The sequence below is a fragment of the Chiloscyllium plagiosum genome, unplaced genomic scaffold (assembly GCF_037043375.1).
Source record: "Chiloscyllium plagiosum isolate Xiang-an unplaced genomic scaffold, Cpla_swu_hap1 HiC_scaffold_19, whole genome shotgun sequence".
NCBI lineage: Eukaryota > Metazoa > Chordata > Chondrichthyes > Orectolobiformes > Hemiscylliidae > Chiloscyllium > Chiloscyllium plagiosum.
Genome location: NW_028270157.1, coordinates 47072922 through 47087278, shown reverse-complemented (window position 1 = coordinate 47087278; position 14357 = coordinate 47072922). Strand labels below are relative to the sequence as shown.

Below are 14357 nucleotides of genomic sequence, written 5' to 3'. Positions count from 1 at the left end.
GCTTTCCATGAAGTTTCCTTTGAAATCATTGAGCATTTGTGATAATTTTTGAATGTTACTTTTCTTGCAAAAATCACTAATAATCTCTTTTCATATGTCACAGATTGAATTGGAAGACTATCAGGTTGAGGACAATGAGGAGAAGAATCCTTATCCTACCAATGAATTCCCAGGTAATACTTTTAGGATTTTGTTGTGAAACCTTATGATTACTTTCGAATTCACTTGTCTTTTAATGACTTTTTAGTTCAAATAAAGACTGTGCTTCCCTACACAATGTAAATGTACTTTTAGTTGGACAAAAAAAGTTTACAGAATGAGAAGGGCCTCTTCTGTACTATGTGATTCTATGAAAACAAAGCTTTATACAGTGTATTCTTTATCAAAAAAGGATTCTGCCATTTAAATTTGCCTGCTACCTTTTGCTCTCCAGTCTCTTCACAATGGATTGCAGTTACTGAGAATTAGAAGTCAAGAAAATGAATATCCATGTTGACAGAGCATACAGATGATCCATTTTCGGGTATCTGGAATCAATTACAAAAAAATGCATAAGAAGTGTCTCAGCTGATGTACTCTCTAAGGTTTATTTAAGTTGTCAGTTGTGATGGAGAGAATTCTGAAATGGAGAAAAATCTGAAACCTGGATAATGAGGGGATTGTGAACCTTGCATACAACTCAGGCTAAATTTGAATGAAGGAGGTTCACAACCAGGAATATGCTTATGAACTAAATCAGTCTGGCCTCCCAGTTAAGAAGCATGATATATTATGTGAAATATGGGAGATACAGGAGCCAAGAAAATTATTTAAAAATCCATTGTTGAAAGCCTTATTTTTTAGTTACAGCACTGGAGGGCTACAAATATCAATTATTGTCTCAGATCAATAGAAATTATGGTGAGAGTGCATTGAATGCATCGCAATGGATGTTGAGTCTTTTTTTGTAATTTGAGAGAGCAAGTAATTTAAAAACTAGGCAGGAAAGTAGTTTTGGCTTGTTCAGCTCTAAAATGAAATAAAGAACTGTGGATCCTGAAAATCTGAAACGATCAAAAACAGAAATTGCTGGAGAACCTCAGCAGGTCTGACAGCATCTGTGGAGAGAAAATGTTTCAGATCCTATGACCCTTCTACAGAACTAGTAGTGGACCTTGAATTTTTTAGCTAAACTGATTAATAGAGCCATTACTTAAAAGAATTTGAAAACGTCCTAACCTGTAAGTTCAGTCAGCAAAATATGTAGATTTGCAAACAAAAACTACAGTCAATAAAATGATCCAGTTGGACAATACAGCAAGTGACATGATTTTTTTTTGAATGAAGAATGGTACAAGGAATTACTATTCTTGCATCATTTGGAAAATATGAAGAAAATTCTTGATCCAAATATAGATTAAAATGGGGAAGCACACAAACTTAGATTTGTGACGTTAAGTTAGAATATGTTTTGCAGATAACAGGATCAATTATGATAAATAGAGGAAAGTGAAGAGGATCATTCTATCATATTCTTCACATAACCAAAGGTTGAATGTATTATGGAGAAGACACTATGCAAATATGATTGAAAAACAAAATATCTTGTAATTTTGATCATGATAAATGACAAAACTACAGTTTATCACAAATACAAATAAGATTTATCTCACTTGCCCAAGAAATTAAAAATTACACTATTAAGCAACAATAGACAAACTTTGATACATCTGATGGAGACATGTCACACGTTAAAGTATGGGAGAAGTTTCTAGATCCAGACATCACATTGGAGCTGTCAAGCACGTTCACATAAATAAAATGCAAATACCAAAGCCAGTAAAACATTTTTCAATGGGGTGGCACGGTGGCTCAGTGGTTAGAACTGATGCCTCACAGCACCAGGGTCCCAGGTTCAATTCCAGCCTCGGGCGACTGTCTGTGGAGTTTGCACATGTCTGCGGAGTTTGCACATGTCTGCATGGGTGCTCTGGTTTCCTCCACAGTCCAAAGATGTGCAGGTCAGGTGAATTGGCCATGCTAGGTGCATTAATCAGAGGGAATTGGGTCTGGGTCGGTTACTCTTCGGAAGGTCGGTGTGGACTGGTTGGGTCGAAGAGTCTGTTTCCACAATGTAGGGAATCTAATCTGATCTAAATTGTTTGCACTTTAAAATGTTTCATGCCAGATTTATGACATATGTGTAGGAATAACAGGAAAATTTACAAACAAGGCTAAAAATACAATGATTGGGAAATGCTGTCCATTCCACAGCTGCAGTTACTAGACTGAAATTTCTTTCTTCAGGGGATGAAGATGACGAGGAACCAGAAATGCCTGTAGGACCACGTCCTCGGCCACTCTCTGAACTGCATATAAAAGAGAAGGCTGTTCCCATGCCCGATGCCAGTGCATTCTTTGTCTTCAGTACTACAAACAGGTATTTTCTTCAAAGTGATTGTTCTTTACAAAGCTTCAATATAATACAACACTGTTGCTGGACTGGCAATCTGGGTTGAAAACACACTATTGCCGAATTTGGTGGAATTTGAATTCAGTAAAATCTGGAATTGAGGGTATAATGGTAATCATGATAACATTGTCAATTGCTGTGAAAACTCATCTGGTTTTACAAATCTATGGAAGGTCTGGCCGACATGTGACTCCAGACCCATAGCAATGGGATAGACTCTTAACTGCCATCTGAAATCACCTCGCAGCCCCCTCAATGTATCAGACTGCTAAAAGGTAACAATTAAGGAATAAAATAAATAGACCATCTGGCATTGACCTAGATACTGGAATTGACAATGGCAACTTAGCCCTGTCGACCATAAAACTTTCTCCTGGCCAACATCACGGTGCGCTTGCTAAAATTCAAGAGTTTCACAGATTAGTCAATCAACAGACTGACATAGTCAGACTCCTGATATCATCTCTTAACGTATACTCTCCCAAACAATGCCATTATCGTCCCTGGGTATGTCTTGTTTCACTGGGGGAAGGATTGATCCAGCAGAGTTGCCACATGCAGTTTGGAAAGAGTTGCTCAGGAGACCTCAAGATTGACTCTTGGGCCCATGGAGTCTCATGGTACCAGTTAAAATAATCCCCCATCCCTTGCCATGGCTAATGAAGCACCACTGTTGACAGAGATGGTCCAGACTTAAAGGACCTATCAGCTGTACTGTGTTTGCAGCAGATGATGAAGGCACCAACAAGAGAGACAAAAATGTACTTGACATTGAAATAACTTCACACAAGCCATTATCCCAGTGCCATGTCACCCTTTATTTGCACATGTTTAGTACTTGACATTTATCAGGCTTCCTCAGAGTTAGCTCTCACCCTGAACAGAATCTCTGAAACTCCTGTTTGTATGTCAGCCGAGGCTCCCTGACTGGACCAGTTTAACAGCCCTAATCAGAGATGTCCACCTGGCTAACTTGCTACAGTCACTATATCTCTCCTCCTCTAAGTCCAGGGATTTTGCCTGCTCTTTTTCTTGTAAACTGTCCTGGAGTGTTATCACACCAGGTCCGGTTCCTCCAACTCAGCCTCAGATATGGACAGCGTGTACCGGGACGTGTCAGAAGAAACTCATCCTTTTCTTCAGGCAGTAAAGGCATTGAGGCTTCAACATCTGAGTCTTTCTTAGACTCTGAGGTTTCTCAACCGAGATGGAGAGGGAGAACCCACGGGTTCCAACAGCCTTTCCAGCTGTTCTGAGGGGCCTGGTAGCTTTTGCTCCTGCTTTGTTTGCAAGTTTGCTGCTTTTGTTTAGTCCAAATGCTAGTTTAGGACTACCTCATCTATGCAAACTTTATACATCACTGGACCTGACCTCTCGTCAACCATACCTCTGATCAATGCAGAGTCATTTCCATGGTTTTGGCACCAAACTTCATCCCCTGAAGTAAACTGTTTCTCTCACTTAGAGGAGCCTTGTGTCCAGCATGCTGTTTCACCCTCAACCCCAGGTCTAGAAAAATCAGATTTAATCCGGTGCAGAGTCTTTTTCCCATTAGCAACACTGCTTGAGCTATCTCTATAGTTGCATGAGGGGTAGACCTACAATCAAATATGAACAGGACAGTTTTGTAGCTCATGAAGCTGTAGGTTGTTTCTTTAAGCCTGCCTTCAAGGTTTGGACTGCTGTTTCCCCCGGACTATTGGACAATGGATGATATGGAGCTACCTTTATATACCGAATGCCATTTGACTTCAAGAATACTCTAATTCCCTGTTGGTAAATGATGGCTTGTTGATTGTGACTATCACTTCTGGAAGCTTTTGAATTGCAAAAGATGCTCACAGCTTTTGATGATTGAACTCTTTGTACATCCAACCACTTTGAGTGGGCGTCCACTACGAATAATAGGGCCATGAAAGGGCCAGCACAGTCGACGTGTAAGCAAGTCCAGGTTTTATCCGGCCATTCCCACGCAAATAGGGAAAGCTACTGGCAGTAATTTTTATCATGGTTGGCACTCTGGGCACTGCCCCATTAGCTATGTCTGTATCCAATCCTCGCCACCAGACATAATTCCTTGCAAACATCTTTATTTTCTAACAGGTTTATTTGGAAGCACTAGCTTTCAGAGTGCTGCTCCTTCATCAGGTGATTGCAGAGATTCTCCACAACCACCTGATGAAGGAGCAGCACTCCGAAAGCTAGTGCTTCCAAATAAACCTGTTGGACTATAACCTGGTGTTGTGTGATTTTTTAAAACTTTTTACACCCCAGTCCAACACCAGTGTCTCCAAATCTTTATTTTCGAAACGGCTAGTATCTGGCGGCAATCTTTTTTCAGGATAATCACTCTTGCTCCCCATAATAAAATGCCATCCTCTATCTTAATCTGGTCTCACCTGGACCAGAAACATTTCAGTTCTGGTTGTGATGGCCCTTTTGATTCCCCCATGACCACCAGCTATTTTAGTTTTGCCAGGACCGATTGTTTTGTGTTCACAGTCTGACATTGTCAATCATGACCAGAAGGGTGTCTCAAAAGTTTAAGCCAAAACGGACTTTTCCAGTGGTGACATCACCAGTCAGGCATCTGCCAGCTGAAGGTGGCTCAAAGCATTCGCATTTGCTACTCGGCCTCCCGGACTGTGTTCCAACTTATAATTGTACACACTTAGAATGAGAGCTAACTGCTGAGTTTGATCTGAAGCTATGGATGGCACAACCTTGTCCTCTTTGAGTAGTCCCAGAGGGATTTGTGATTTGATACTATTACAAACCTACATCTGTAAAAGTAGGTGGAACTTTCTCACACCAAAAATGACTACAAAACCTTCCTTCTCTATCTGGACTTATTTGCACTATGTGTCAGCCAAAGTCCGGGAAGCATACACTATTGGGAAATCGTCTCCATTGAGCCATCTATGAGCCAACACTACCCTGATAATGTGTGGTGGGCATTGCATGTCGGCACCAGATCCCATTTGCCATCATAGTGTGCCAACACCTTCACTTCCCTAAAGGCTATGTCTTGGCTATGAGACCATTTCCAAGTCTGTCCCTTTTTCAATAGAAACTATAAGGGTACAACGATGGCAGCCAGATTATGTCTGAATTTTCCATAATAATTCACCATTCAAGGTAAGACTTAAGCTCCTGTACAAATGTGGGAGTAGGGGCCTCACTTGATCTTCCAACAGATGTAACCCAGTCTTGTCAACTCTGTAACCTAAGTAGCTCATTTGGGGCATCTGGAACATGCATTTTTCCCTTCTACACCTACGTCAGAGAAACGTCTAACTATTTCCAAGTCCTCTAAGTGCCTTTTATTGGTCTTCCCTGTTATTGGTGGATCATCCAGATAACTGGCGACCTGGGGTAGACTTTGTAAAATGTTCTCTATCATCCATTGAAAATGGCATAAGTTGGTGATGCCCCAAATGGCAATCTCCTATATTGGTACAAACCCTTATGGCTATTAATTATAGCATACTTCTCAGAATGCTCATTTAATCACAATTACGGGTATGTATGGCTCTTGTCCAGCTTCATGAAGGACAGCCCCACTGAAAGCTGAGAAAAGCAAGGCAAACTAACCTGTCGGGTTTCATAAGCAGTATGACCTGTGCTCCCTTTCATTAAGCTAGTTTGATGATTCCTTCGCTTTCCAGCCTCCTGATTTATATCTCTACTTTTGCAAATGGCACTGGGCAGGCCTCGCAGAATCTAGAATTGCTTTCTGGTCAACATCCTAGGTGGCCTTATCTCCTTTGATAGTCCCTTGACTTCCTGAGAAATCTCTGGATATTTAATTAAGACTCAGGAGCAATCGTAAAATGTTGAGCCAATTAAGGTGAAGTTTCCTTAACCAAAGTTGCCCCATCAGGACTGGGTCCAAGCCTTTGACTACAGTGGTAACTGAACCAGCTGCTTCTCAACTGCGAGAACCAAAATTGTACCCTTAATCTGTAAAAGTTCCCTATTACAGGTTCTCAGTCTAGATGAGGTCTTAGGCAACGTAAGGGTTGGAGTCCAGAGAAAATTTTGTTCAAAGACTGGTTCTGAAGTTACTGATACAGCTGCTCCAATATCAACCTCCACTAGAACTGAATGACCATTTAAGCTGATGTTTATTTTGATTGGTTTTGATTTGGATGGGCAGCACGGTGGCTCAGTGGTTAGCACTGCTGCGTCACAGCGCCAGGAACCCGGGTTCAATTCCTGCCTTGGACAACTGTCTGTGTGGAGTTGCGCCTTCTCCCCGTGTCTGTGTGGATTTCCTCCAGTTTCCTCCCACAGTCCAAAGATGTGCAGCATTAGATGAATTGGCCATGCTAAATTGCCCAGAGTGTTAGGTGCATTAGTCAGGGGTGAATGTAGGGGAATGGGTCTGGGTGGGTTGCTCTTCGGAGAGTCGGTGTGGACGTGTTTGGCCAAAGGGCCAGTTTCTACACTGTAGTGAATCTCATCTAATCTAAGCAATTTAACTTCCTATTGTGGAGAAAATATAGAGAATCATCAGGAGATGCAGAGAGTTCTTCAAGAAGTAGGTCTTTTATTTGCAAACAAAAAACTGTGACACTGAGAAAGCAGATTATTCTCGAATGCCCCCAAACCTCAGGGTCCGTGGATTTTTCCATCTTTTATTATCATGTTTCTGTTAGTTTATCAGCATGTCCAACTATATTAATCAAACTACCTCAATCTAGCTACACAACAAACCAGTGATGTTAGTTCCCATTATCTCCTTAGTTGTACATTCTACTTAATGTTATCCTAATGTCAAGGTTAGATATTTATTGCTAACTCTGCTACAGTGATCTTCCATTCCAGAATAACCTGTCATGATAGATATTTAGCTATTCCATCTATTACAATAGTCTCCTGTCTCATGCTGACTCTACTATTAATTAGATATTTTAATGTTATGTCCCAAATATTTATGGTCCCAATCCTGTCGTCATAACATTTAACAAAGAAACTTGCTTTATTACTTGTGTTATCTCATCTCACCACACTGACCTTTCAGCTTTAATCTTACTCTGCTAATTGGTGTAAGAGCATTCCACTATTCTTACCCCATCCTGCCTACCACAGATTGCCAGTGGTCTTCATACTTTAACCCTTCCCATGCTTTCATGTTCTTTATTTTCCATATTCCCAGCCAGAAATAAGTGGGCCTTCCAGAGTGTACACTCTCCTGGATACCGACTTATGAGTTCTCTTACTCGATTCAGGCTCAGTGGGACTGTTTTGCTGTCTTGTGTCTGCATACCAGCAGCATCTATAATGTCTTGCTGGCTCGGATCCTGAAGAAAGTTTTAACTGTTTGGCTGAGGCTTGGCTTTGTTTTGGTGCTTTGCTGTGGGCTGACATACAGTCTCTCTGTTCAGGATATATCCTGAGTGAGACAATGCAATTGCCTTCACTCAAATGGGTCCCCAAGTTCATTCAGTCTGGTGAAGGTGTCCACTTCCCCCAACTTGCTGTATAACTCATATGCTCCACTTGATGCATTTTTGGAGTTCAGTAGGGCTTCAGCTAGTAGGCAGTTTTGCTTGGTTACATCATTCATCCCAAATACCAAACTGTTTCTTTGCATTTCATTAAGGGTCAAATCAAAGTCACATGCCTCTGCTAATTGTCTTAACCTTGTCAAAAATCCCGACATAGATTCCCCTATTTCTCAAACTGTCGAGTAAAACCGATAGAGTCTCAGAATTCATGGAGGCTTGTGGTTGTAATATTCCTTAACTAAATCTTGAAAGGTTTTAGTATCTGGCGCCTTGGGAAATGTTAGAGTTCTAATAATTGAAAACATTGCGGTTTCACAAGTTGTTGGGAGAATTGCTCATTGCTTTTCGTCTACCCCAATGTCATTTGCCTAGAAACAATATTGCATTCTTTCCACATACTGGGCCCAGTCTTCAACCGCAAGTTCAAATGAGTCAGGCTTCCCAAATAATGGCATGATACCAGAAATGCTTACCCCAACTCAAAGACACTTGTTATGAGCAAATTTCTTCAGCAACTTATTTTCTTTTGTCACCACTGAACTACACAAAGGCCAATATCCTATCACCAAGTCACTCTTTATTGACACTGGTCCATCTTCCTCAGAGCCGGTTCTCAGACTGCCTCTGACACTCTTGTTTGTAACTGCCTAATAGCCAAGGTTCCCTGATTACACCTGATTAACAGCCTCAATCAGGAAACTCATATTCTATGAGGTCCACCTGGCTGACCTCATTACAATCGCTACAGACGTCATCCTTACCAATCTGCCTGATCCATGACAGGATTGATAGCAGCATCGGCTGCACAGTCCTCATTGAGACAAAGTCCTGTCTTTACATTGAGGATGTAATCTATCACCACACTGCATTGGATAGATTGTGAAAAGATCTAGCAACTCAAGATCTGGACATCAGCAAGGTGCTGAGGAACAACAGTATTATTCTTGTATACAATCAACAACGTCATGGTCCAGCATTTCCTCCACTTTACTTTTACTGTCAAGCCTTGGAGCCAACCCTGGTTTAATGAAGAGTGCAGGAGGACATGCCAGGAACAACACCATCATAACTACAACTGAGCTGTTAACCTGGTGAAGCTACAAAACAAGATTACTGGTTTGCATGCCAACATCATAGGCAACAAATGATTGTTAGTGCTAAACAATTCCATACCATTGGATCGGGTTTAAGCTCTGCAGTCCAACCATTTCCTGTCATGAATGGTGGTAGACAATTAAACAAGTTGCTGAGGCAGAAGATCCATAAGTATCCCAATCCTCAATAATATATCCCAAATGGACTTGAGCAGTTCAAGAAAACAACTCCACCACCACCTTTTCAAAGGCAAGTAAGAATGGGAAATAAATTCTGGCCAAGCCAGCAATGCTCATATCCCATGAATCAATAAAGAAAGATCACATCGATATTGCAGAATTAGTGTCAGTGGGCTGAAATTTATCAACACATTGGCAAAATGACAATTCCAGGGGGAATTCTTGGAGGGTTTGTCTCCATGAGCTCTCACGAGTTATAGAGCATAGTCAGAGAGTCACACAACACAGAAACAGACCCTTCAGTCCAACCAGTCTATACCGATCATATCCCAAACTAAATTAATCACACCCCTGTTCTTGGTCTATATCCCTCCAAACATTTCTAATTCACATCTAAATATATTTTAACCATCATAACTGTACCTGCATCCACCACTTGCTCTTGAAGCTAATTCCACACATGAACCACTCTCTGTAAACAAATTGCCCCTCATGTCTTTTCTAAATCTTTCTCCTCTCACCAAAATATTGCCCCCAGTCTTGAAATACCCCACCTAAGGGAAAGGATACCTGCCATTCGTTCACCTTATCTATACCCCTCATTATTTTATATAAGGTGACCTCAAAAAGGTCACTTCTCACCCTCGTACACTCCAGTGGAGAAGGACCAAACCTATTCAGCCTCTTCTTGTAACTCAAATCTTCCATTCCTGGCAACATCCTGGTAAATCTCTTCTGAAACTTCTCCAGTTTAATAATATCCTTCATATAACAGAGACCAGAACTTGACACACTACTCCAGAAGAGGCCTCATCAACATCCCATGCAGCCTCAAGATAATGTCCCAACTATTATATTCAAGGGTCTGAACAATGTTACACACCTTTGTGACCAGCCTATGTGATGCAAATTTCAAAGAATTATGTAACTAAACCCCAAGGTCTCTCTGTTCTACAAAACTGCCCAAGGCCCTCCTTTTAACTGGACAAGTATTTTCTTTGTTTTATACTATTACACTCCATAACCACTTGATGAAGAAGCAGCACTCCAAAAACTATTGCTTTCAAATAAACCTGTTGGAACATAACCTGGTGTTGTGTGATTTTTAACTTTGTACATACCAGTCCAACACAGGCACCTCCAAATCATGTCTTTGTTTTATTAAAATGCAATACCTCACATTTATCCAAATTAAACTCTATTTGCTGCTCTTCAGCCTGCTGACCCAATTGATCAAGACCTCTTTGTAATCTTAGATAATCTTCTTCACTGTCCACTATACCACCAATCTTGGTGTCTTCTGCACACTTACTAACCATGTTTTCTGAATTTTTATCTACATCATTTATATAAATGACAGACAAAAGTGCACCCAGCACCGATCTCTGTGGAATGCTGGTCAAAGGTTTACAGTCCGAAAAACATGGAGTTATCTCAAGCTCAACTATAATGTAAGCACTGCATCCCTACCATGCTGCGATTGTGCTATCATGCACACTCAAGCAACTGAAGCAGTCATTGCTGACAGGAAATTCTGGCCTATCACACCAGCACTCCTTCATTAAATGAACACAGATAACAATGATCATTTTGTCATGACTAATGACATGGTCAAGATTGGTTGTGATCAGGACATATTTGGCCGCTGAATATGTTTTACATGTAGAATTCTTTGACTACAGATACGTTGAACCCGTTCTGTGTAAATGTCTGATTAATGTAATTGTCCTTGAAAGGCTTCACTTTACATGCAATGATGCAGAACCCACATCCTCAAACATAAAGAAAATCTCAGTCAACCCACTCCTGCAATGTGGCATTTATAGTTCTCATCGCATTTACTTTGTACATTTACAATTCAGTTGAGGATAGAAGGCAACACAGTGAGTTGCAGGAAGCTTCAACTAATCCCTCCCCAAACCTATGACCAACTTGGAATGACAGCTCCAAATGATAGGTGACCAGACCCCTGACTGATCTCAATGCAGCTCCCTGACTGACTTACCACTAATCCCCAGAAGGATTGCACTGGACCTGCAGGACTGACCATAACCATTTCATAGAATGTAACGATACAGAACTCCAGACCATTCCCCAGACCCAACTGACTACATCTAAGCTCCTGAACTGATATCGGACAATATTGTTAACTGACTATAGCAGGACCCCTTGATTTAATAGCAGTGCCCCTTGACTTGGTTGAGAACTACATCCCTTGTACTTTGAGATTTAGCCACTTGGTTAAAGGGCATACAGTATGTTTGGTGTGACATTGACATAGCATGGTCTCACACAACAAGCTGTTCAGTCCCTTGAATGATCAAGACTGGCCACTTTTGTGTATGTGCTAAAAGGCAAACAAAGACCAAAGTACGCTGCAGCTGTAAATGCTGAATGAGGTGGTAAAACACAAAATGGCAAGGCAAGGCAGAAATCCAGTGAACATCCAAGTGAGCACAAAGTGAGTGAGCACTAAAGCAACACACTTGGACCCCCAGGATGCACTCTGTTCTGATGCATGAGATGAATGGCTGTCTCTGCACAGAATGTAATTTTGTAGCAACATTGTAATGAAAAGTGTTGGTGCACTGAAAAGTGCAATATTGAAGTGGTGAACTATATTATCAGTGGGCCATGATCATGTAGTGACATGAGACTGGTGAATGTTGATGTCAACCTCAGTAGATGAACGATACAGGCAGCTGTTGTCATTGGAGCTTGCCCTGGGACATTAAGAAATACTGGCTGGGGTGGAACCTGGAAAAGTGAGTAGTGACCTGGAGCTATCAGGTACCTTCTTCAATTTACATGTCATGCTGCTCTATAATTTCTCTCTACTGCGTGGTGGTGTAACAGCAAACTGCATATAAATGATGTGAGATTTGGCATTAATGAGATGTTATTGTGTGCAAATAGACATCTCTTCACTCACAAGCGAGATTTCTATCTTGGATCATAACTTTGGTTGGAAAATTGCACTAACTTTGCTTGCGATAATTTTTCTGATCTTGCCACATTTTCTCAATTGATTTATTAGTACCTTGCTCATTCCGGGGCTGGGAAGATTCTAGCTTCTCATTTCCAGTATGTTGCACTCTTGATCTCAGCTGTGACATTTCAAGAAGTAATCAGTAAGTGAATACTAAAAGAACAAGTGATGAGTCATGTGATGCACCCTGATGCATAAACCTGCTGGGTGGTTGACCCTGCATGCAAAGTGGCCTGAGAGCAACGTTATAGTGCAGTACAGTTTTGAAGTAGAGAACTATGTGCCATGATAATGTGGTGAGGCTGGGCTGTGTCCAGAACCATCCTCCATGGAAGTGGTATAAGTTAGTCACTGTCCATGCAAAGTACTGAAAATATTGGGACTGTTACCCCAAGGAAGCGTGGAGGGCCAAGTGGTGATCCGGATCCACCAGATACACACTCTGAATTTGATGTCAGGAATTGACACTGTTTTGTCTATTGCATGAATAATGTAAAACTGTATATAAATGTGATGAGATTAAATCATGATGAAATGTGAGTGCATGCAAGTAGGTGCCACTGAGATACTTTTCTTAATGTTCAAAAATTGGTCTGCCATTGACAGTCTTTGATAGTAAATCCCTAACTCTCATTTCCCGTTCAACTATGGTCTGAGATTTAGGAACAGTGCCAGTCCTCCTGGTTGTATAGTCTGGATAGCAGCCACTACCTCCCCAGTGGTGCTGTCATTTAATACAGCTGCTGGTGGCTAACAGATCTAAGCAGACAGAATTCTACCAGGTGCTAGATCCTGGGAAAGGCTCAACTCTGTTCACTGAAGTACCTAAATGTTTGTTGAGGTTTTGAGGACTCCTGCCAATTGGCAATTCTTTGATAGAGACATCCACTGCCTACATTAAATCCAGCCCACGGAAACACTCTGACACAGATGCAGACTACTTGACCCATTGGCTGCATGTCATTCTCTACAACAGTAAGTGAATTGCTGCATGCACCTCACTCCCCCTAAGGCTTTGAAGATTGTTTACTTAATTTACCCATGTTGGCTCTGACGGTTATATTATGTTACGACACGGGGTAAACTCTCCTGCTTAATTTAAAACCAGCAACACAGAAAAGATTTATCCCATGCAGTAATCTGTAAAAGTTCAAGTGGCCAAGAACTATGTAAATTAAAAATTGACAACTTTATTTCTCTAAGTATAACAGAGAATAAGTAACGAATCACTATTTACAATTTATTTCTCTAATCTACTTTTTACCTTCCCTTCTATAATACTAGTCCGATAAAAGTCCCAACTAAGATTTACAAAACAGCACTTTTTATCTCAAAACAAGGCAGCTTTAGGTTCTTGTCTTTGGATCTTCCTATGTCTTCTTGTTAGGCATTTCTGCGTTGCAGGTTATTGATCAAAAAGGTACTTTTAAAAGACATTTTTTTCAAGCAGTCTGTTACATGGTAGGACTTAGCAGTTCTCCTCTCAACTGTTCATTTCCCTCCCCCCACCCCCAGTCTTATACCCCAGAGCATCGGATTGTGTTATTGGCTTTTAAGATTTTCAATACACTCAATTCAACATGATTGGAAATTGGTATTTTTCCAGAGTATAATTTAAAGTGATTGGTCAATTTCAAATTTGTTTTTGACTCTAGGAAGCACACTAATCAAGTTGTTTGACCAAGTGTTAGATACATTGTTGCCTTATTGAGAACACTTTGTGCTGTGTCCGGTAGTTCTGCTGCTTTTAACTCTCTTAAAGTACACTCACATCTTCATAACAATTAGGATCATCTGAGTATATCAAATGTAGCTCTCTTAATTTTTAATTTTTATAAAAAAATTAAATGCTATCTTATAATTTATTTATAATTAATTGTATATATTTAAATAATAAATCCCATTATACTTTAATTATATATGATGAAGAGGTAACAAATGCAAAAAATAAATAAGCTTTAGCTAAAGAATTTTAGTCAAAGTATTGTGGTATCCATGCTTCCTGAACACAGTAGGAAAGTAAAAAATCAATGGAAGATTGGAAACAAAAGAATAAGCACATTGCTATAACTTTTAAACTCTATAATTTGAAAGTAACTCACTTGTGCTTTCCTTACAGCCCTGAAAGC

The 14357-nt window shown here is 40.5% G+C and overlaps 1 protein-coding gene across 21 annotated transcripts in view; it reads left to right on the top strand.

The window, feature by feature from the left end:
- The window catches only part of LOC122559424 (calcium voltage-gated channel subunit alpha1 C), a 1175809-nt gene that overhangs the window by 749518 nt on the left and 411934 nt on the right, over nt 1-14357 (top strand). For all 21 annotated transcript variants that reach the window (XR_015760447.1, XM_087997307.1, XM_087997306.1 and 18 more), the window contains 2 exons: nt 104-173; nt 2287-2419. Coding sequence is in view for 20 of the 21 variants with exons in the window: in XM_087997307.1 (XP_087853433.1) it covers nt 104-173; nt 2287-2419 (203 nt within the window). In the remaining variant the exon portion in view is untranslated. The remainder of the gene's footprint in view (nt 1-103; nt 174-2286; nt 2420-14357) is intronic.